The following is a 22021-nucleotide window of genomic DNA, read 5'->3' on the forward strand; positions in this document are numbered from 1 at the left end:
CACTTCTTCCACCATTGTATTAGAAACGCAGCAGCATTAACTAGTTTACTGAAATGTAATGCCAGTGTAGCATGGTATAGTGTTATAAACTAACTTAAAATTTTGTTTTTTAATAAATACGTGAAAATATAAAAAACTTCACAATTTTAATAAGTGTGGAAGTGTGTCATGTGAAAAGGGTCTATCATTCACTCCATTTATATCACAGCCTTTTTACTTGACACGAGCTGATTTGATGCTTCGAGGTCCACGTGCTCCTGCATGACACATGGCAGCATTATCTACGAATCTGAAGCTCTCTTCTATGCATCACTGCTTTAAATGTTCTCATGCATAATAATGTTATGTTAGAGTTGTGTTCTCCCACCCACCTGATCGCAGCACAAACACATGCGAGCGTTACTGTGTTTTGTGTTTCAAACAAATATAAGATGCAGCATCCCAATTTTCTTGTCCAAGCAGTTGGAGGCGGAGGACGCTCCAAAGAAAAGGGATGGTAAGGATGTTCTGGAAGCTTGGGACTCGCTGGCAAACGACTGCAAGGTAGCAAGGCAGCAGACTGTGTATCGTGCAAATCACCGTTGTCCTTTAATAGTCAAACATTTTTTTTTTTTTTTTTACAGAAGGTTGTTTGGTGTCTTAACTGCATGCAACTACACAGACATAGAAAGTCTAGATTAATAATAAATGCTAATTAAATAGAGCCTGTTAACATGGAGAAATGCACAACTATTTAGGATAATGCATGGTGTTAATTTAGCTTTCACCACGTCATTTCAGTTTCACGCTGTCTTAGATTTCATTCTTCATTTGCACATTTCTAACTACAGCTGATTGCTGACAGTGTCACTTCTTTAGTTTGAACACTTATTGTGGTTATACTTTAAGTTTAACCAGTGTTGGGGAATGTTACTTTTAAAAGAAATGTTAGCCTTTTTTTACTCCTAATTAAAGTTGGGTTAGTTTTGCATTATTTAGTAGGTTAATATTTCCCTACAGTATAAATACCCCCAACACTAAGCTTTTACAGTTTTTCTTCTTTTCTATAAATGACTGCATTCATTTCTATTGTGTTGCATTTACAGCAGTGTTTTTAACTTATTTCATCAGCGTAAATTATATTTGCATTGTTTTTTTGGGGTGTGTTGTGTAAATCTCTGTGTGTTGCAGTGTGTTTTTGTTGTAGTTTTTTTTTAATGAGATTGACTGATAATTGGTTTGGATTATATATTTCTTCTCTCCTGTATCGGCATAAACTGTATATAGTCTATCACTTTATTTAATATTTTTAAATGTGTATCCTGATAATCAGACAGCAAAGATACAAAACAGCTTTGCATTAAAGGTACAATTTGTAAGATATTTGCTGTAAAATATCCAAAAACCACTAGGCTAGTGTTATGTTTTCTCCAGCTGATTACTAACAACATCTCTAATGTTTTCAACTACTTGTAAATCATGAGAAAATTCCCAAGTCTAAACAGTGACACGGGGCAGTGCAGTCGCCTGTCAATGACGTTAGTTCTTCTTCTTAGTTTTATGGCAGATTGCAACCATGGCTTATCAGGTGCATACCGCCACCTACTGTATCGGAGTATGTAGCATGGCTATGAATCTAATGACACTAGTTACCCTTTGTTACCACCTTTACTGACGTAGAAACCACATGACAACAGTGTCATGGACAAATGCGGAAGTAGCTTCGCAACAAACTTCAGCTAGAAAGAGACGCCAATCTCGCTTGTGTTTTACTCGACAGGTGAGTTGTATTGATTCGTATCTTTACAGAAAACGTATGCTATTATAACGATCAACAAGATTAGTATTATGGAGCATTCACGCCAAACGCGGGGCATCGTGTCTGATCTATAGTCTGATTGCGTCTTTGCATTGACTTTGTATGTAATCTACTCGCGCAAATCGTTGAACTCGCGTTAAATCCATGATTTATGTTTTCGTTTGATTGATGGCTGTCAGCGGTTGGGTAGAAGACAACAAGTCCCATCATTCCACGCTCCTTCTTAGCGTCATCAAACCACGCGATTGTTATTGTTTTGGTAGTGCACCCTCTAGTGGCAGGTCCTACAACCTGTACCTTTAATATAACGGCATAACATGCATTTCATTGTATTTTTGTGTTGAAAAGCAGAAATTGTAACTTTTAAAAAATATTATTAGTAATATTGCAAGATTTTAGCTATCAGGAACTTGAAAAAACTCATCCGTATCAGTCAGTCTAAATCTTTTGGCATTCTAATCGCTGTTCTCTGATGTTTTGTTGTTGTTTTTGTATCATGTACGCTTACAGTTGCATCAGTGAGCTGTCAAGTGTTTGCCCTTTTTTGTGTTTGTTCTATTTTAAAACCTTTTAGCCTGTACTGACACCGATTAGTGTAGTTATTATTTGACACCAGCAATGTCAGCTCATTATCCATTATATATTTCGATGTGTGTGTTTGTGTGCCCACTGGTCTCACATCAGTTGGTGGGTTTAAGTGAATATCCCAAGCCCTCATGTTGCTTCCTCTCCTCTGTCTCTGAGCTGTGACCTCTGACCTTCAGGTAATGAGCGTTGTGTGTTGAATGATTTCAGGATGAGCTGTCTGACCTCAGTCAGGGCGGCTCAAAGTCTGTCACTCCCATGTCCACCACGGCCTCTGATCTGGCTCTGGACTCGCACCGAGAGGATGGAGAGGGATTGTGGAAGAACACAGAGGTCCAGGCTGTTCCAGGGACCAGGAGCGTCTCTGCGGGTTAGACGCTCTTTTACTGTGAATGAAAAGAGTTACAGCTTTAAATGACTCTAAGATCGCACAATATTACTCAGTTAGCACTTCATTTAGTGCTGTACTACCATTCAGAAGATTGGGGTCGGTAAGATATGCTCAGTGAGGCTACATTTATTTGGTCAGATACAGTAAAACTGTAATATTGTGAAATATTTTTACAATTTAAAATAACTTTTCTGTTTGATTTTAAGAAGTTTTTTTTTTTTCCTGTGAATTTATTCCTATTCCTTTTTTTCAGGATTCTTTGATTAGAAAGTTCAAACAAACAGCATTTACTTAGAAATGTTTTATAATAACTTCAAATCTTTACCTGTCACCTTCAAACACTTAAAGCCTCTCTGCTGAATAAAATTTTAATTTATTAAAAGAAATGTACTGACCCCAACAATTTTGAATGTAAGTCAATGCAATACAGTGCAAAAATGCCTCTAAAACGGCATGCTAAGCTTTAGCAAACCATATAGTGAATTGTTTCAGTGTAACTGTTGCACTACCTGTTATGCTTTTTGACTGTGACTACCTTATTGTCAAAGTGTATGAGTGGAAAAGACCAGTTTCACCCACTCATACGTATTGCAGAACACATTTTAAATGACGATAAATATGCAATTGTCCATTTTGATTATTCAGGTCTGGCTGATAATGAGAAGTCTGATGTTCAGGCCATTATTGAGTCCACACCAGAGCTGGACATGGACCTCGGATACAAAGGTTCAAGGTAATGTCCAGAAATACGGTTTAGTCTTTGAACTGAACTGAGTAACTGCAGTTTTACTCTCTCATATTAAAGTATCAGATCCTTAATGATGTAGTGAATGATGTAACCTGCTTGTTGCTGATGTGTTAAAGCACCCCGACCCGAGGGATTGAGAACATGGCGTTCGACCGAAATACAGAGTCTCTCTTTGAAGAAGTGTCGTCAGCAGGCACGGGTTTGATTGGAGACGTGGATGAAGGAGCAGATCTGTTGGGTACGTTTGTTGCTGTTCATTTTCAGATATTATGAAGGGAAAAACATAACTTTTACTTGAGCATGATTTTTATTAACAGCAAAGGAATAGTTCACCCAAAAATTTGCTGAGAATTTACTCGCCCTCAGACTATCCAAGATTATTATAATTTTTTCGTCACATACACAGTTATATAGAGCGCATATAACCAGCAGTGAAATATGAGTAGATGTAGCTGTAGATGATCCAAGATGTAGATGAGTTTGTTTCTGCATCAGAACAGATTTGGAGAAATTTAGCTTTTCATCACTTGCTCACCAGTGGATCCTCTGTAGTGAATGGGTGCCGTCAGAATGAGAGTCCAAACAGCTGATAAACACATCACAATAATCCACACAACTCCAGTCCATCAGTTAACATCTTGTGAAGTGAAAAGCTGCGTGTTAATAATAACAAATCCATCATCAAGATGTTTTTAACTTCAAACCGTTGTTTGCGGAAAGAGTCTTCTATCTGTAATATTTCTTTCTCCAGTAAAAAAGTCATCTTGTCTGAATCCGGAGAGAAATATGCACAGGTCAAGCACTGTTTACAAGTGAAAATGGTCCAACACAGTTTAAAACAAATATGTCAGTGGATATTGATCGTTATTAAGGATTATGTTTTTTTTTCTGGCTAGAAGCAGTGGTTTAAAGTTAAAAACGTCTTGATGGATTTGTTTCTTTTCACTTTACAAGATATTCATTGATGCACTGGAGTCTTGAGGATTATTGTGATGTTTTTATCAGCTGTTTAGACTCTCATTCTGACGGCACCCATTCACTGCAGAGGATACATTAGTGAGCAAGTGATGCAATGCTACACATCTCTAAATCTGTTCTGATGAAGAATCAAACTCATCTACATCTTACATAGCCTGAGGGTGAGCATATTTTCATTTTTAGGTGAACTATTCCTTTAAATACTGTATGTGCCATTTGCCATCATAATGAGATGAGCTCTGTGATGGTGGCACAGTCCCATGATGCTCTGTTCTGCATGTTGAACTGACCCAGATTTCTCTCTCCACGCCCTCTTGTCCTGTTCTTCCCTCTAACCGCAGTGGAGTACTCTGGTGTGTATGACATCCTTGCTTCTTTCTGTCAGAGAACCTTTGCTTGTGTTTCAATTAGCATCATTTTTGTATCTGAATCTTTCATTCGTTCTTCACACTTCCCCATACTTTCCTTTTTAACTGTATCATACCTGTAGCAAATAGTGACAACCTTGTGGCAGCAACATGATATGAACTTTTCCCACTACTATAACATGATGTAGAGCACAATGATAGTGTTAAGGCCTGTTCACACCAAGGACAATATCTATAAAGATAGCGATAAAGATATCGTTCTAAAAATCGTTCTCAATATTAAAGAATAGCAGAGTCCACACCACAACTATAACGATAAAGGCACAGAGAAACTATATCGTTGGAATCACTTTCTGAACATTTTTCTTATTCTTTGTTGAATATAAAGTTCAAAACAACAGAATTTATTTGAAATGGAAATCATCAGTAACATGATAAATATCTTTACTTTAAATGTGTCTGCTAAGCAAAAGTTATTTAAAACTTTTAAAAACTTTTTTAAAAAAAAAAGCAAAAAATATATATATATATATATAGTAAAAAGTGATTGTGATTTTAACAGTAAAAGACTGAAAAAATGCTACAGTAAAACGTAAGTAACAGTAAGTTTCCATGCTACATATGGTGAATAAACTTAATTACATTTAATGTAATTTTACAGTAAAATACTGTCAGAATTATGGTTTTTGGAAGTGAAAAAGTAAGTCACAGTAAATTGACACTCCCAGAATTCCCTGCATGATGCTTCATATTTGATATTTTTTTGGTTGAAATAACATGTTTCTTCTTTGTTTTTCTTATCAGTTGTGTATGTTACGGTTTAATCCTACATCTGGGGCCCGTTTCACTAAGGAGGTTCAACCAACTCTGAGTTTAAACTTGAACTGTGAGTTGACTTACCCTGGGGTGGGAAACTCTGAGTGTTCGGTTACAGAACAGCTGAAATGAGTTGGTTTAATCAACTCTAAATTGACTGACTCTGAGTTAAGCGCGTGCACCACTACTATAAAAAGCCATTATCAATGGAGCGCCGATATTACGATTCACCATGGCAACAGCTCCCGCCAAAAAAGCCGTCTGCATACTTCAGACTCAATACAAATGTAATTGTTATAATATCACAGGTGAAAACTGGCAGAACGTTAGATTAATGAACTAATAGCTAATCATTTTATGGTATCTCATGGGCAAAAAATATATATAAAATAATAATATTTTAAGTGCATTTTGTTTTTTATTTTACAAATGATCTGCCAATAGAGTAAGAAAAATACGGAAGTGGCTATTTACACTAAGTGGAATTAACATACTTTCTTAGCGATAGATCCTATTTACAGTAGGCTAAGAGCAAGTAGCTCTAATGCTATTTACAGAAAAAATGTACAGTGAAAATCGTGATATATTCTATTTACCGTGCAGTTAAGTGTAAATAATAATTAGATGCTAGTTATACTTTATACTGGCAGATACATTTGCACCTCAGTATTGTTATACATTAACAGGGTGCAATAATAACAGATCGTAAAAGATTATATTTATTACAATTATAAATAGTTGTATCATTATTAAACACTCGTTGGGCTGGGAGAAGAAAAAAAAAACAAGACGAGCATTTTTCCAGTGTGCATTAATGAAGTGTTTAAAAAGGGGAGGAGACCGAAAGAAACCTTTACGGAAGAAAACCTGCTCCTGACCAGGTTAAGTTCATAGAGTAAGTTACTACTGTAACTGACTCTGAGTATAAGTTACCTCTCTTTCAGAAACGTGCTTGACTTACCCTGGAGTTTCCCTCATTTCAGGGTTAACATACTCAGAGTTTTCACTTCACCTCCTTTGTGAAACGGGCCCCTGAAGTTGTTAAATTAATGTTTATTGCATCATTTCAGTATCGTGTGTCACCACAATGGGGTTTAGTGTTTGTGTGAATGACACTGTGCACCTTTTATGTAGAAGTATTGGCCTCCTCAGCTCGTAGAAAAGCTGTTTGTGATGAGCTTTGTTTTGTCATGTGACTTTCTCATCACCACCTGTTTGTTTTTGGTGGTTATGTTTCAGATGATTTGAACAGTGTGCATTACATGTTTTAAATATTCAGTCACAAAGGCATCGTCACGTAGAAATAATAATCATATTGAGCCTCCCCAAAATCGTTTTTGTAGCTTAAAAATCTTTTTTATACCATACCCAAAAATTACTTTTGTATCTCAGTTTTTATTGAATCCTTTTCACACATTGAAACCTGGTTTGTCCTCCTCCACTCATTGTTAGTCGCCACCTTGTAGGTCACATTAGCCGTAATATTAACTAAGTAAACTTAGCACAGATTCTGTGGGCCTAGTTTTAGCTCATCTGAATGTGGTTGATCTGTCAGCGGTCTGTCCACTCTTTATAGCATCTCTTGGTTAACTCTCACCTCACAGCTTATCCATTCCTGTTTCACTCTCCATGTGTCTGTCAAACACACGCAGTGCATGCACTTTCACACCCTTAGTCTGTCCGGTAAGATCATTCACGTGGCCTGTCTAACTCATCTCCAACCTTTTCCTTTATCGTCAGTTTGCCTTGGCTGTACTGTAATTTAGCATTTTGTGTTGTATTCTGCAGGCATGGGTCGTGAGGTGGAGAATCTCATTCAGGAAAATGTGCAGTTGCTTGAGACAAAGTGGGTAATATTGTAGCTTTTTACAGTTTATTGGCTGTGCTGTGTTGCATTGTTGTTGACAGCGCACTGTTTGTGTTTGCAGAAATGCATTGAACGTGGTAAAGAACGATCTGATCGCTCGTGTGGACGAGCTCTCCTGTGAGAAGGATGTTCTTCGGGGGGAGATGGATGCGGTTTTGCAGGCCAAAGCCAAACTAGAGGAGAAAAACAAGGAGCTGGAGGAGGAACTCAAAAAGTGAGACATTGTTGCATCCAAATAATACAAAAAAACACCAAAGGGCTGCATTCATATGCAGTTGTTCAAGATCTAGTTATGATGTGGTAGTAGCCGAGTTTTAGGATGAATCAAACATGACTTATTCAGGTTAGTAGCCACAGGTGGTTTATCACATTAATGTGCATCTTTTTCATAAGCTGCATGGACTGTGTAGTTAAATTTGTAACTAAACTGTACAATTGCACTGAAAATGTGGGACTTATAAGAATATTTCATAACACAGAGTGAAAGCAGAGGCAGAGGTGATCAAACAAAACAATAATAAAGAAGAAGATGAGGTAAGTATTAATATTTAAGTATCGCAATAAATAGAAGAGTCAGTGAGATTAATACTGTATAAAATTCTTAATATTATATACAGTAGAGTAAGGATGCATTAAATTGATCAAAATTTACTGTGGAGACTTACATTAGACAAATCTTACTGACCCTTAACTTTTAAACAGTACTGTGCATTTCTGGTCTTCTGAAGCCATACGATAGCTTTGTGTGAAGCCGTTTGCCGTAGAAAATGTTGGTCTCACTCTCCAATACATATTCAGAATACATTCTTAGGTGAACTGTTCATGTACTAGTTTACCATATCACAGTAGTCCTTTTAAAACAGCATGCAGTGACTGAGACATGTTGAAAGAATAATTGTTAGGCCCAAATGGTGTTTGTAACTTGGTCTCCTCGTCCGGTGGGTTTCCGCAGAGCGATGTGCCCACAGCTCAGAGGAGGAGGTTCACGCGGGTGGAGATGGCTCGAGTCCTGATGGAGCGAAACCAGTACAAGGAGAGACTGATGGAGCTGCAGGAGGCCGTCAGGTGGACGGAAATGATCCGGTAAACAAAGGATATCTCCAATTTGCTCCGCAGTTCAGTATATAGTCTTTTTTTTTAAGATGGCAGCCTGTTTATTTCTGCTGTCTTCGGTGTCTGACCAGACCATCTTGAGTTAACTAATTGTCCAAGAAAGTAGAGCAGTTTTTCTGGCTCTTGAACCCTAAAAGCCCACTCTGCCACATGGAGACTGTCTGTATGCTCTGGGCTCTCCAACAGTGATGTGTCTCGTGTTTCCACAGAGCTTCACGGGGAAACTCTGAAGGTGCAGAGAAGAAGAGGTCAAGCATCAGGCAATTGTGAGACCCTTATCTCAGCTGTAAGTCACACAGATCACGCATGTGAGCTCGACCTCTTCACACCTGTCGTCCTGTATGTCCCGTTTCAGCTTCAGTCGCCTGTTCAGTTCCTCCAGTTCTTCAACGTCCAGCAGCACAGCGAGAGCTTTACCCTCCAACGTCAAGTACAACCAACCCAGCATCATGAAAAAGAGCAACACCTTCTCCCAGTTCCCAAGAGAAAAGTCCAAAACGTTCGACTTCCTCAAAGAAGAGTAACTCTTCTATTTAACCTTGTCAAACATATTTTTAAAAGTTAAATAAAATTCAGGATGCAGTTTTTTTATTTGTGCATCAAGAGGCAAACAAATACAGCAACAAAACTACAGTGAAACCAGAATGCCATATTTTTTATTTACATATTTTGGTGTCAGGACCCATCTGTTGAAAGCCATATAAATCTAGAATAAGAAGATCTTGTTGTCTGTTAACTAGTGTGACACAGTTCATCATGCTTTAGTGCCCTCCTCTTCCATCAGGGTGGACTCGAGTGGGTCTCTGTCCCGCCGGGAGCAGAAGCGCGCTCAATACCAGCACGTGAAAGCCCACGTTCAGAAGGAGGACGGCAGGGTCACAGCACATGGCTGGAGTCTCCCTGGCAAATACAAGGCACAATTAGATTTGATTTGATTTTGGAGGTCCAGAATTATAATGTGTTTATTAGTACAACATTCAAGCAAATCATAGTGCTGTTATGTGCATATGATTTTTTTATATAAAATGATTTTTTTTGTATGTGTGTGTATATATATATATATATATATATATGTGTGTGTGTGTATATATATATTTATTTATGTATTTATATTATCATTATATATATATATAATATGCATATGTGTATATATGATTATGTTATATTTTTATTATTTAGATTTTATGGGTTCAGAATTATAATGTATTTATTAGTACAGCATTCAGGTAAATCATAATGATGTTATGTGCATATGATTTATATATATATATATATATATTATAGAATTAGAATTATAGAATTAGAATTATATTTCAAATCAGTGCTACTGCTTTGTAATCATAGTTTCTGATTTTATTTATAAATATATCTGTAATAATACTGTTATCTTTCTTTTAAGAACCATTTGCAACATTGTATTTTATTAATTCCACATTCTCTACTTTTAATCTAATTATTATTTATATCCTGTTCTTTATAGGTTGCTAATGGTGGCCAAGCGGAGAACAAAATAAACCTTCCTGTTCCTGTGTGTCTCAGGCCACTGGAGCAGAAAGATGCTTCTATGAAGGTGAAGAAAGATGAATGAATTAAAATCACAATTGAAATCGGTGTACTTCAGTAGTTTTGTTGGTTAAGAACATACACATACCTTTCTGAAGTCTCAGTCCGTGTGAATTCGGCCTCTGATATCTCGTCCCGACTTCCCCTGCGCAGCTCCTGTGTGCCGCTGGAGTGAACCTCTCAGGTGGACGCTCATGTGAGGGAAACTCTGGCGTCTCTGGTGAAGAGTCCACGGTGGAGACAGACGCCTCCAAACAGAGGAAAGGCTCTCAGAGCAGCCTAGATCAGCTGGAGCAGGAGCCTACGGTAAAAGAGTGCTCTAAACTGCTAAAAGGGGCCATGTTTGACGTAAAAGAGCTTGATGTAGATCAACAACAACACACTAGTATGAGCTCATTAGCATATGACCACCCTTTTCAATATTTCACGATAAAATACTGATAATAAAGGTCGTTTACATATAGAAGCCATATACATACAGAAAGGCACAGTGGCACAAACCTATAATTCAGAGAGAGCGTGCAAAACGTTCCAACTAAACTAAATAAAGACTGGTTTTGATGCAAGAAATCTTGACGAACAAAATAAAGAGAGTCACTGTGATGTATAAAAATGGATCAGACCCACGTGAAGACATGCATACCTGTAGAAACATTCATAGGTAACATGTCCGGTGTTGGTTCTTCATGCGGTGATGCTGTGTGTGTTGACAGGAGCAGGAGCGGGAGCAGGCGGTGCACGTGGAGATGTCCAGTCATGTTTGGATCTGTACGAGCAATCACTCCTCCACAAAGGTGATGATCATGGATGTGACACGACCTGATGACCTGCTGGACAGCTTCTACGTCTGTAACTCACGTGTGCTGTGCATCGCCAGCGTACCAGGTATACATCTCTCATAACACTTCTCACATCTCTGTCACCTGTCTTTCAATCACACGAGTAAATAGTTTATTAAACCAAACGAATACTAAATGGAGTAAATATAGATGATTGTTAACTTTAGAGTTGTATGATTTGGCCAAAAATTATATTGTGGTTGTTTTCTCACTGTGATTTGAGCTGTGTTATGATAAACATTTCTTGAGGACGTCTCGTATTGATGCTGCTAAGACATCTAGTCAAAAAACTAAACTAAACGGAGAGACCACGCTTTGACTTCAATAGAAGTAGTTACTCCGTTTTCAGTCTTTAAAAGAACTAACTCAAACCAAACTAGTGTCCGGATGAATAAATGGAGTAAAAAAAGTATCTGTATGTTGAAATTGGGCTTAAACCTCAGTTTAGTTCTTATAGTAGGAGCGTTTCCATTATATTTTATAAATGTTTTTATATTGCGAAATGATTGCAACTTAAATGTAACCTTTTGCCTCTCGCGATAAGTGATGGCAATGGATTTTGGCTATATTTATTCAAAGCAAGCGTATGCATGTAACTTTACAGAAACCACACAGAGAGCCGCTTCAGAAAAGTGCGTGGCATTGCTGAAATAAACACAAGTGGAAAAACACAAACCGTTTCTGTTGCAGTTTGGCGAATTTGCGAAATTGTCTCGTTTCCATTAAACGTATTTTCAATTAGCAAATTGAATTTGCACAATTTGAAGGGTAATGGAAACGTCATGTTACATTTGCACTTTTCTTTTTTTTAATGAAACCAATCAATAAAAACATTTGATCATTTTTATTACTATAACTCTAAAAGACCTTTCCAACATTTTAAACCTGTATCTGGCAGAGAACTACAAAATAAACATAAGAAGTGAAATAAATGAAAAGTTTCTGTGTTTATACTGTAAATACTGTAACCTTGTCTCAAGAAAAACATGGGGGAATTATGTAAATGTGAAATTAATGTGAACCTGGGGCACATTGTTGAAAAATCTCATGAAAAATCTCTAGATAATCCCAAACCTGTTGTTTAATAATCGATTAGGAACATATAACTCTGTGTAGATCATTGTTAATGGCTCTAAGATAGCCTTTTAGCACCATTAGTCACATGACACCAGGGACGATATATTTGTTTCAGTTGAAATTGAGCTTGAAGTAAGTGCACATGTTTTGTTGCTTGCAGTTCTGCAGGAGTGTATGCAGTGGTAAGTATGATGTGGCAAAGCCAGTAGCGTCTGTAAATGTACACTTACCTTTGTTGTCACACGTTGGGGTTGATGTCAGATGGAAATAGGAGTGGAGAAATGATTCACATCATTAATACAATTAACTTCTAAGAAGCTAACGACTATAGCATGAGATCTAAATGAGTTCAGTAATGTTGTTCAGGTAGTGTAATGTGATTTCCAGGAGTCTTGGAGACAGACTGTCCTGCAGGGGAGGAGATTCCTCAGGACCCGGAGGCGGGGCCAGACGCTTTATTGGCCAGTGGCAGCTCTCAGGGCAGTGAGGGCGTGTTGAGTGACGTGTCAGCGGTGGGCTGCAGTGTTGAAGAGTCCAGCACAGGCTCTCAGACGGGCAGCACAGGGACCACCCAACGCTCAGCAGAACAGAGTCCGGCCAGAGGAAGTGGTAAGAACGGACTTAAACCTCACTGTGAATTAAAGATAAGTTTTGACAGCTTTTTATAGAAGCAGTAGTTCAGACTGTTTGTTTGGATAAGCTGTTGTTAGTTCTGATAGGTGAAGTAATAGTCAGAAAAACTGAATTTGAATAAAATGGAACAATTTACTGAACCTTGAGCCAAATAAACAAAATCATATTTAAAACATAAGGCATTTATGGCTCAAACAGTATAGTATATTGAGAATTCACATCTCATACTTCAATAGGAAAAAACTGATTCAGGTTTCATAGATGCCAAAACTGAGCAAAAAAATGCAATTTGTGCAGTTGCTGATATTTATATGTACAAAAAGTAAGATTAAATCCTGTAATGTTTTCCAGTGAGTAACGGAGGACTCGAAATGTTATCACTATTTATTTTCCATTAATATATCTTAGTAATATGCTATTTAAATGCTTAGTTTTATAAACAAAGCTCTGTAGTTTTTATTGTGGGGCAAAACATGAAATGCAATGCAATGCAGTGATGATTGAGAGAATAATAAATGTTCCTCAAAACCTGCTGTATCTCATTTGATACATTTATCATAATTTTATTTACAAAAATATTTATACACATATATATATATATATATATATATATATATATATATATATATATATATATATATATATATATATATATATATATATATATATATATATATATATTAGGGATGGGACGGTATGAAAATTTAATATCACGATTATAGTGACTAAAATTATCATGATTATCAATATTATCACGGTTTTGTTGAAACGAGATGAAAGTGTTCAAAAATAGTTGATGCTCACACTGAAAACATTTCAGCAAGTTTTATATTTAATAATCAACAAACAACTAATAAAACAAGCAACTCTATGCACTTAATTTAAAGAAAGATTAAATTCTGTGGCATTTCCTTCCTTACAATGAAAAGTGTAGAAGCATAGAAAAGCATAGAAAAGTCACTGACTTTCGCGATTCCTTCTCGAAAAAAAACAAAAAAAAACATTGTGCGCTGCGCTTGCGTCAGACTGTTGCTGGCTGGACATGATTTAATAGTGAGTTATTAAAACCACGATAATCAAACACGGTTTTAATGATAATTCATTTTTAAACGATATTACTAACCTTCAGCACATTTTATCACGGTTATCAATAAAACCGGTTATCGTCCCATCCCTAATATATATATATATATATATATATATATATATATATATATATATATATATATATATATATATATACGATTTATGGATAACCAAGTAAACCTCAGTTGCTTCGATCCATCAAGTGCTCATCTTGAAATATTACTAACAATATAAAAGTTATTAACGCTTATAAAAATCAGTAAAGATTTCAGATCAAAAAGACACCGTGAAGATGGATGCTTTTAGAATGATACTAGAAATGCTTTTACTTGCTAATAAAATATAAACCTCAATCAACCAGACGACACATTTTTCAAGTGTTGGCCACGTAAGGACCCAGAAACCTGCTTCTCAAATATGATACACTAGGCTTTATAGGGGTTAAAAGGAAACGTGACAGAAGTTCCTCTGTTTGTTGTAGATCTTTCCAGAGCTCCCAGTGAAGAAGGGGTCCCTGCAGCGGAGGAGGCTACGGAGGCCACTGAGGAAGACCAGGAGAGCCCGGGACAGGACACCAGCCAGCCAGGGATCTACACGGAGCACGTGTTTACAGACCCACTGGGAACAGAGTCATCTGGGGTTTCAGCAGGGGGCGATAACCACAGGTGAGTGACTTTATCACTGTTGATTTATATCCAGATTTGGATGAGAACTCATCCTTGGTTGGGTTTGTTGTCAGGGAGTCTGATCAGGACAGGCATGATACGGCCTCAGCAGGCGAAAAGACAAATCTGGAAGAAGAAGATACCCAGCGGATGAGCAGCGCAATCCCTACCATGTGGCTAGGGGCTCAGGACGGCTGGTGAGAGACACGCACGCAAACACACAAACACACTCACAACAAAAAAGCCGTATGTTTTCCATGATGTGAAAATGGCAGATTAAATTTGGAAGTAGGGCTGCATAGTTAATTGAATTCAAACTGAGATATGGCCTTGTGTCTGTGACTTCCATTTAAACATTTAGCTTGGATGTTCTGCGTGTCTCTGTGTGAATGAATAAATGTCACGGTTTCATTTACTACACGTACACAAGCATGCGTGATGCTCATGGTGTTTTCAGCATCTGTCGTCTCACTATGTGAAGGAACTCTACATGAACTTCATCTCCAGACCTGCTCTGCCAAAATAAAACTTGATGTTAATGTATCACTTATATGCAGTAAAATCCACTTCTCCACTTTAATAATAATAATACAAATTCATTGACCTGTTTTTAAGGGACATCATCCAAACAAGAATTTAAATAAGTATTTAAATTAATGAAAAACATAAAAATATTCTGCACTTTATTTGATAATAATAATAATAATTATTATTTTTAAATCCAATGTTTTATTTTAAACCAATTGTTCTGTTTTCAGATGATTACATTTTAAAAGGCTGATTTTTAAAGTTAAAAATTAATTTGATTAATAATTTATTCCACTGTTTCTGGTGAAACAAAAATTATATTATAAAACCGAATTTAGAAACGTTTTGTAAGCAACAAATAATTTGGAGAAAACTCATTTAACTACCAGTTGTCATAATTATTAAATTGTTAGTTTTATAAATTCAGTTGATTGGACATGCTTTTTTGGATGCTTGTAAATTAATTACTCTTTAAACCAGAATCAAGAAATATTAAAAAGTCAGCTGAACAATTAACATGTGCCAAATTAAATGTAGTGTACTTTGACCAAGATCTACAGTATATAGACTGCACCGCATTGAGAAATCATTTAGAGAGCTGTTTAATGTACACTCAATCGTAACATTAATGTTTTAACAATCTGAGAGTTTAACATTTGTCACTTGCAAATGTCTTTCGTGTAGTTTATACGTGCACTCATCGGTGGCTCGATGGAGGAAGTGTCTTCACGCTGTCAGGCTGAAGGATTCCATCTTGAACATTGTGTAAGTTGAAAGTGACATTATTAATTCAGCAATATAGTGTAACTTTTGGAGTGATTTGTGAATTTTGCTTTTTAGCTATACAATTTTTCTTTTCCAGTAGCACTTTCATTCAATATTCAGGTGACACTGCACAGGTGACATTTAACCTTATTTCTCTACTCAGACATGTGAAAGGCCGTGTTTTGGTGGCTCTGACTGACGGTACACTGGCCATCTTTCACAGAGGTCTTGGTAAGACACTGTTAGTTTACTAATAACTCAGATTCTCTTCTCAATTTAAGGTTTAGTTGCTAAAAGCTCCCTCGTTGTACTTTTACAGACAGCCAGTGGGATTTAACCAACTACCACCTCTTGGACCTCGGCCGGCCGCATCACTCGATCCGCTGCATGACCATTGTGCATGATAAAGTGTGGTGCGGCTACAGGAACAAGATCTACGTGATTCAGCCCAGAGCTATGAAAATAGAGGTTCATAATTATGTCTTCGTATTCACTGTATTTGTTTTTGCATTTTGAGAAATGTGTTGCATGCAGTATTGATTAAATAGAATTTTCTGAACTTGCTTGTGATATTATTTATTTTTTCTTTGTGTGAAACAGAAGTCTTTCGATGCCCACCCGCGTAAGGAGAGTCAGGTGCGTCAGCTGGCCTGGGTGGGTGACGGCATCTGGGTGTCCATCCGGCTAGACTCCACCCTCCGCCTCTTCCACGCTCACACCTTCCAGCATCTCCAGGACGTGGACATTGAGCCTTATGTCAGCAAAATGTTGGGTGAGAATATTTATTTATTTCTTCTTCTGCCTGAAGGGGTTTATTCTGTGATGATAATAACCATAATAACTGGCTGGATGTACATTACCCTGCGTATTGCATGGCTACAAATAATTAGACACAAAATACTGATTCGAGTTGAGCTATTTTAATAGCTCTTTAAACGCAAAGCTTCAACAAAGAAAAATACAGTTCTTATTAATCTTGTCTGAACTTCTAGACTCACAGCCTTTTGTTGTTTGAGGCATAATGTACAGTTGTATTACTAGTTACACAGCTTTTATTTAAGAAAGCATTTTAAGATCTTACCTGTTTGTTATCTTAAATCCATTACAGCTTACAAAACAATTGTTCTACCAACAAGACGAACACTTTTCGTCAATTAGCAATACTTTTTAGCAACAAGACAAACACTTTTAACAATACTACTTCAAGCCTACTATTAACAGTGAAGTCCTCCAGTTTTATTTTGCAGTAAATACAGTCAGCAACAGAGGCACAATATGATAGCAGTTGTGTTTGAAGAAAAGAGCGATAGCTCAGTGGTGAGGTATGAGAGACATGAAAAAAGTGCCAGCCTTAGATACTGTATTGACTGTGTGTTGCTGTGTCCCAATTCGCATTCTATCAATCCTAAATAGTATTAGAAAATACAATTAGTATGTCCCAAAATGTAGTGTTGAAATGAGTACGAGTATTAGTGCAGATTGATGACCCATTGCTCATCGAACAAGGATTCGATTAGAACTACAAACATGCATGAAAAAAGGAGGAAAAAAACATGGTGGATACCGTGAGACCAACAGAGAGGTAGAGAAAGGAGTTTGAGTGATAATCAGTGTCTAACCTGATGAAATTTTATTTTATATTTTGTTATCCGTGTGAACTTTTATAATGATGCATTTGGTCATTAACTTTTAAATGCATCATTATGCAAACATATGAGCAGAGTTCACAGCATGATAGACCTGCAACTGGCAGATCAACGTGCCTCTTCATTTCTCTGCGATATGGAAGGTAATTGACTTAAACGAAAGGTGGGTAATGCTAACTTTGACAAGATGAATAGCATGTAGGATGAATTCAGGTAAATTGGTACATTTTTTGCCTGGGGAAAATGGCCCAATTATCCCGAATGAACCCTAACATCTAATTATCTATAACTGCACAGCTGTAAGAGGGAATTTGCTCAATTTAGGGGATTAGTTCATAAAAATTGTCTTCAACATCACCCTCATGTCACTTACTTTCTTCTGTGGAACACATAATACCACTGATAATGGGCAGTCTGCGGCTTTGGTCTTGCTAGACCTTAGCTCTGCATTTGACCTGGTCGATCACAACATTCTCGTATCACGTCTAGAAAAATGTGTGGGCCTACAAGGTACAGTGCTCCAATGGTTTCGCTCATATTAATCAAATAGGAGTTACTCTATCTGCCTTGAGCACCATTCTGGTGTCCCTCAGGGCTCTATTCTTGGCCCGGTACTGTTTAATCTTTACATGTTACCGTTGGGTTCTATTTTATCTAGATATGGTGTATCGTTTTATCTGTACGCTGATGACACACAAATTTATCTGCCTTTAAAGCGTGATGATAAGCTCACTTTAAGCCTATATTTGACTGCTTAGACAAACTCAAACTCTGACTTGCTAGTAATTTAAGTATTAATGAGAGCAAGACAGAAATGATCTTGTTTGTTTCAAATGATCACAGCACTCATGATGTTGATCTTGATACTCTGTTACCTTACAGTACCACCTGTGTTCAGAATCTGGGGGTTTTGCTTGATAACAGTCTTTAATTTGATAAGCAGATATGTGCTGTGGTTAAGTCTCGTTTCTATCATCTTCGTCTTTTAGCAAAGGTTAAGCCCTTTTTGTCTGGTAAGAATCTTGAAACTGCCATGCATGCATTTGTTACGTCTAGTCGAGACTATTGTAACTCTTTGTACATTGGTGCCTCACAGACTTGTGACACACGCTTCCAGTTAGTGCAAAATGCCGCAGCCCGGCTCCTCAAAGGGTAGCATAAAAGTGATCATATTACACCATTTCTGATTTCGCTTCATTGGTTACCGGTCAAATCTACAATTGATTTCAAAGTTTTGTTATTTGTTTTTAAGTCTTCGCGGAACCATCCACCTTCTCAGTCTAGATCACTTAGATCTAGGAACTCTGATTTACTACATGTTCCTAGATCCAGACTTAAAAACAGGGGTGATCGCGCATTTGGGGCCATCGGTCCTAAGTTATGGAATAGCCTTCATTAGATCCGCCATAACCTTGTCAACTTTTAAATCTGCCTTGAAAACTTACTTTTTTTTCCTTGGCTTATAATATCCCTTGACTCATATTGGCATAAATTGTTCTTGGAACTAACTCTTCTCCTCTATTTGATTATTTTTATTTTGGATTTGATTTATTTTTATCTTACTTTTAGTGTTTCTCTAGTGCTTAAATTCTGTGTCATTATTGTCGAATTCTTTTAGCCTTGTAAAGCACTTTGGTCAACACCAGTTGTTTTTAAATGTGCTTGTCACGGCGCGGTGGAAAGAACAGGGTCTGGGTCCAAAAGCAGGGAAATATCACTTTATTACACACTAGAACAAAAAGGCCAAAACAGAAAAAAACAAAACAGAAACAAATGACGGTGACAAGCCAAAACACGAGTATCCGGAACCACAGCATATACAAATGACAATTAATGCCAGACAGAGTGGTGTGTAAGACAAAACTATATACTCGTGAACAAATGGGGAACAGCTGTGTGAGTGAGTATGTGAACAGGTGTACAGAGTGAACCAGGTGTGTAGAGTGAATGTGTGAGTGGGTGAAGGTGATGAGTCCTGGAGAATGGAAGTGGTGCCCTCTGGTGGTGACACCGGGTCCGGACTCATGACAGTGCTATTATTGTATAATATGTATATTGTCCTTTGATTGTTTGGAGTCGAGTTATATATTAGTTTTTATTATTACAGTTTAAAATAACAGTTTTCTGTTTGAATATGTTTCAATCAATGTTGAAAACGGCTTAACATTTTTTTTTGGAAACCACAAGCCATTTGTTTTCAGGAGTCTTTGTTGAATATAAAGTTCAAAAGAACAGCATTTATTTAAAATAGAAACATTTTGTAACATAATAAATATCTTCACTGTCACTTTTGATCAATTTAACGTATTCTTTTTAAATAAAAGTATCAATTGAATGTTAGTGTACAGTATGTCGAAAAAAATACATTCAATTCCAAGATTTGACCTCTTTTATATTATGGTTATGAATAAATAGACAGAAGCACTTCCTCTTGTCTTTAACAGGAACAGGAAAACTGGGCTTCTCTTTTGTGAGGATCACGGCTCTAATGGTTTCCTGTAACCGGCTGTGGGTGGGAACTGGAAATGGTGTCATCATCTCCATCCCTTTATCAGACTGTAAGCCACTAACACACACACACACACACACACACACACACACACACACACACACACACAGAGACATGCTGTTCATCAGTATTTGATGTAGAAGGCAACATTAGTTTCAGTCTCTTGGGCCACTTCTCTTTCTGGTCATCCTCGTCTCCTGTCTCTGTAGCTGTGGGTCAGTGTGGATATCTAGGTCAATGGGTTGAGTGGGAAACACTGTGGGAAGCAGGCTAATTCTGAGACAAACCCGCTTTGCCTTTGCTTGTTTGCTGCATCATCCGCTTTGTTCAGTATTTCACCTACAAGTTCTCAGTTCCTCTCAGATCTTCCCCTCTCACAACTATTTTCCCATCTTTCAGCACTGAATCTGAATCTAGCCAAAATGAGCTTTTAACACTTTAATATTAATAACTGTATCCCAGAAATTTTGCAGTTGAATTTTAGTAGCCATTTGCTCTGCAAGATACGAACTATGCCGTTGGTGCTCTATTAAACGCTTTAGATGCTTGTGGTTAAACATCATCTTTTTCCTTCCCCAGCGGCTCATAAGAGTGTAGGAGCGATCGCCTGTCGTCCCGGTGGGACGGTGCGAGTGTATGACGACACTGTGGATGGTGCGGTGACGGGCTCGTACGTACCGTACTGCTCCATGGCACACGCTCAGCTCTGCTTCCACGGCCACAGAGACGCTGTTAAATTCTTTGCTACAGTTCCAGGTAATACATAGTAACTCAGTATTGATTATAGAGACTGTTGGGAAGCCTCATGATCAATGAAGTCAACTCCATGAAATGTCCTGGTTAGTAAAGTGCATGCTTTTGTAAGTTGCATTTTCGCATCAGAGGCAGGGTGACATTAACAGATGAACATTAAAAGGATAGTTTGTGCAAAGATTACAAAACAATAACAATGTCATCATTTACTTACCCTCATGTTGTTCCAAACCTGATACTAGTTAAAAGGGGAACAGCAACTGTTTGGTTCCACACATCAGAAAAAGGAGACTTCTACATGTTTGGAACAGCTTGAGGGTCATTTTTGTTTTTGGGTGTCTCTTTAAAGAGTTAGTTCACTCAAAAATGATAATTGGGCTGCGTTTTACTCACCCTCAAGTCATCCTAGGTGCATATGTCGATGACTGTTGCATATTGTTTTAAAGTGGCAGTGTTTGATATAATGACTGGTGACATGCGAATCTGTGCTAATGTGCTAATGTTGTGCTTCAGGTCAGGTTATTGTGCCAGGAGCTGAAGGTACGACTGAGAGCTCAGACGGCAAGAGCATGCTCATCATGAGCGGAGGAGAGGGCTACATCGACTTCAGGATCGGTAAGAGCCTCAGTGTCACATGATCCTTCAGAAATCCCTCCAATATGCTGATTCGATGATCAAGAAACTATTACTATTATCAATGCTGAAAACAGTTGTGCTGCTTAATGTTATTGTTGAACGCAAACATTGTTAAAATATTTGTTGTCAATATATACGGGCTCTCTTTTTCTCTCTTAGGTGATGAGGACGGTGGTTTGGGACGAGATGAAGATGAGGAATCAGCCGAACACACTTTGAAGCTGCAGTCGGCTCCTGCCAAACCTGAGCGCAGTTATGTTATAGTCTGGCAGGTTGCTTCAGGTAGTGAGTGACTGATAAATCACAGCTGCAGGTTCAACGGAGAACTCTAGGTCAACTGTTCTTAATTCAGACATTAATATTATTATTAATAGTGTTGTTCTTAATACTACATTACAACGACTTCTGATATTTGTGCTTGGATGTTTATTTAATTGTATTGTTTTAGATGAATCTGCCAAATGACGACTTGAAGTTCGTCCGCAGCTATATTGCAACTATATGATAAAATCCCGTGCTGAGAGTTTTATAATGAAATCGGTCACCCAAAAGTGAAGATTTGCTAAAAATGTGCTCACCCTCAGGTCTTCCAAGATGTAAATGCATTTGTTTCTTCATCAGAACAGATCTGGAGAAATGTAGCATTGCATCACTTGT

At 37.6% G+C, this 22021-nt stretch overlaps 1 protein-coding gene across 7 annotated transcripts in view; it reads left to right on the top strand.

Moving 5' to 3' along the window:
* LOC132148827 (C-Jun-amino-terminal kinase-interacting protein 4-like) overlaps nucleotides 1–21818 on the top strand; it is a 31204-nt gene extending 9386 nt beyond the window's left edge. Inside the window, exons 6-32 of one of the 7 annotated variants that reach the window (XM_059557559.1) lie at nucleotides 463–543; nucleotides 2594–2753; nucleotides 3420–3507; nucleotides 3639–3760; nucleotides 4842–4853; nucleotides 7473–7530; nucleotides 7613–7765; nucleotides 8031–8085; nucleotides 8504–8634; nucleotides 8874–8930; nucleotides 9020–9184; nucleotides 9449–9578; nucleotides 10145–10234; nucleotides 10381–10533; nucleotides 10941–11112; nucleotides 12531–12752; nucleotides 14344–14527; nucleotides 14602–14724; nucleotides 15740–15820; nucleotides 15984–16051; nucleotides 16140–16288; nucleotides 16421–16592; nucleotides 19911–20024; nucleotides 20185–20214; nucleotides 20552–20731; nucleotides 21242–21343; nucleotides 21524–21818. In XM_059557559.1, coding sequence (XP_059413542.1) covers nucleotides 463–543; nucleotides 2594–2753; nucleotides 3420–3507; nucleotides 3639–3760; nucleotides 4842–4853; nucleotides 7473–7530; nucleotides 7613–7765; nucleotides 8031–8085; nucleotides 8504–8634; nucleotides 8874–8930; nucleotides 9020–9184; nucleotides 9449–9578; nucleotides 10145–10234; nucleotides 10381–10533; nucleotides 10941–11112; nucleotides 12531–12752; nucleotides 14344–14527; nucleotides 14602–14724; nucleotides 15740–15820; nucleotides 15984–16051; nucleotides 16140–16288; nucleotides 16421–16592; nucleotides 19911–20024; nucleotides 20185–20214; nucleotides 20552–20731; nucleotides 21242–21343; nucleotides 21524–21657 — 3186 coding nt within the window. In that variant the 3' untranslated portion in view covers nucleotides 21658–21818. The other 6 variants (XM_059557553.1, XM_059557554.1, XM_059557555.1 and 3 more) reach the window with 6 other exon arrangements.
* The last annotated feature ends 203 nt before the right edge of the window (nucleotides 21819–22021 follow it).

The sequence above is a fragment of the Carassius carassius genome, chromosome 9 (genome assembly GCF_963082965.1).
Source record: "Carassius carassius chromosome 9, fCarCar2.1, whole genome shotgun sequence".
NCBI classification, from domain to species: domain Eukaryota; kingdom Metazoa; phylum Chordata; class Actinopteri; order Cypriniformes; family Cyprinidae; genus Carassius; species Carassius carassius.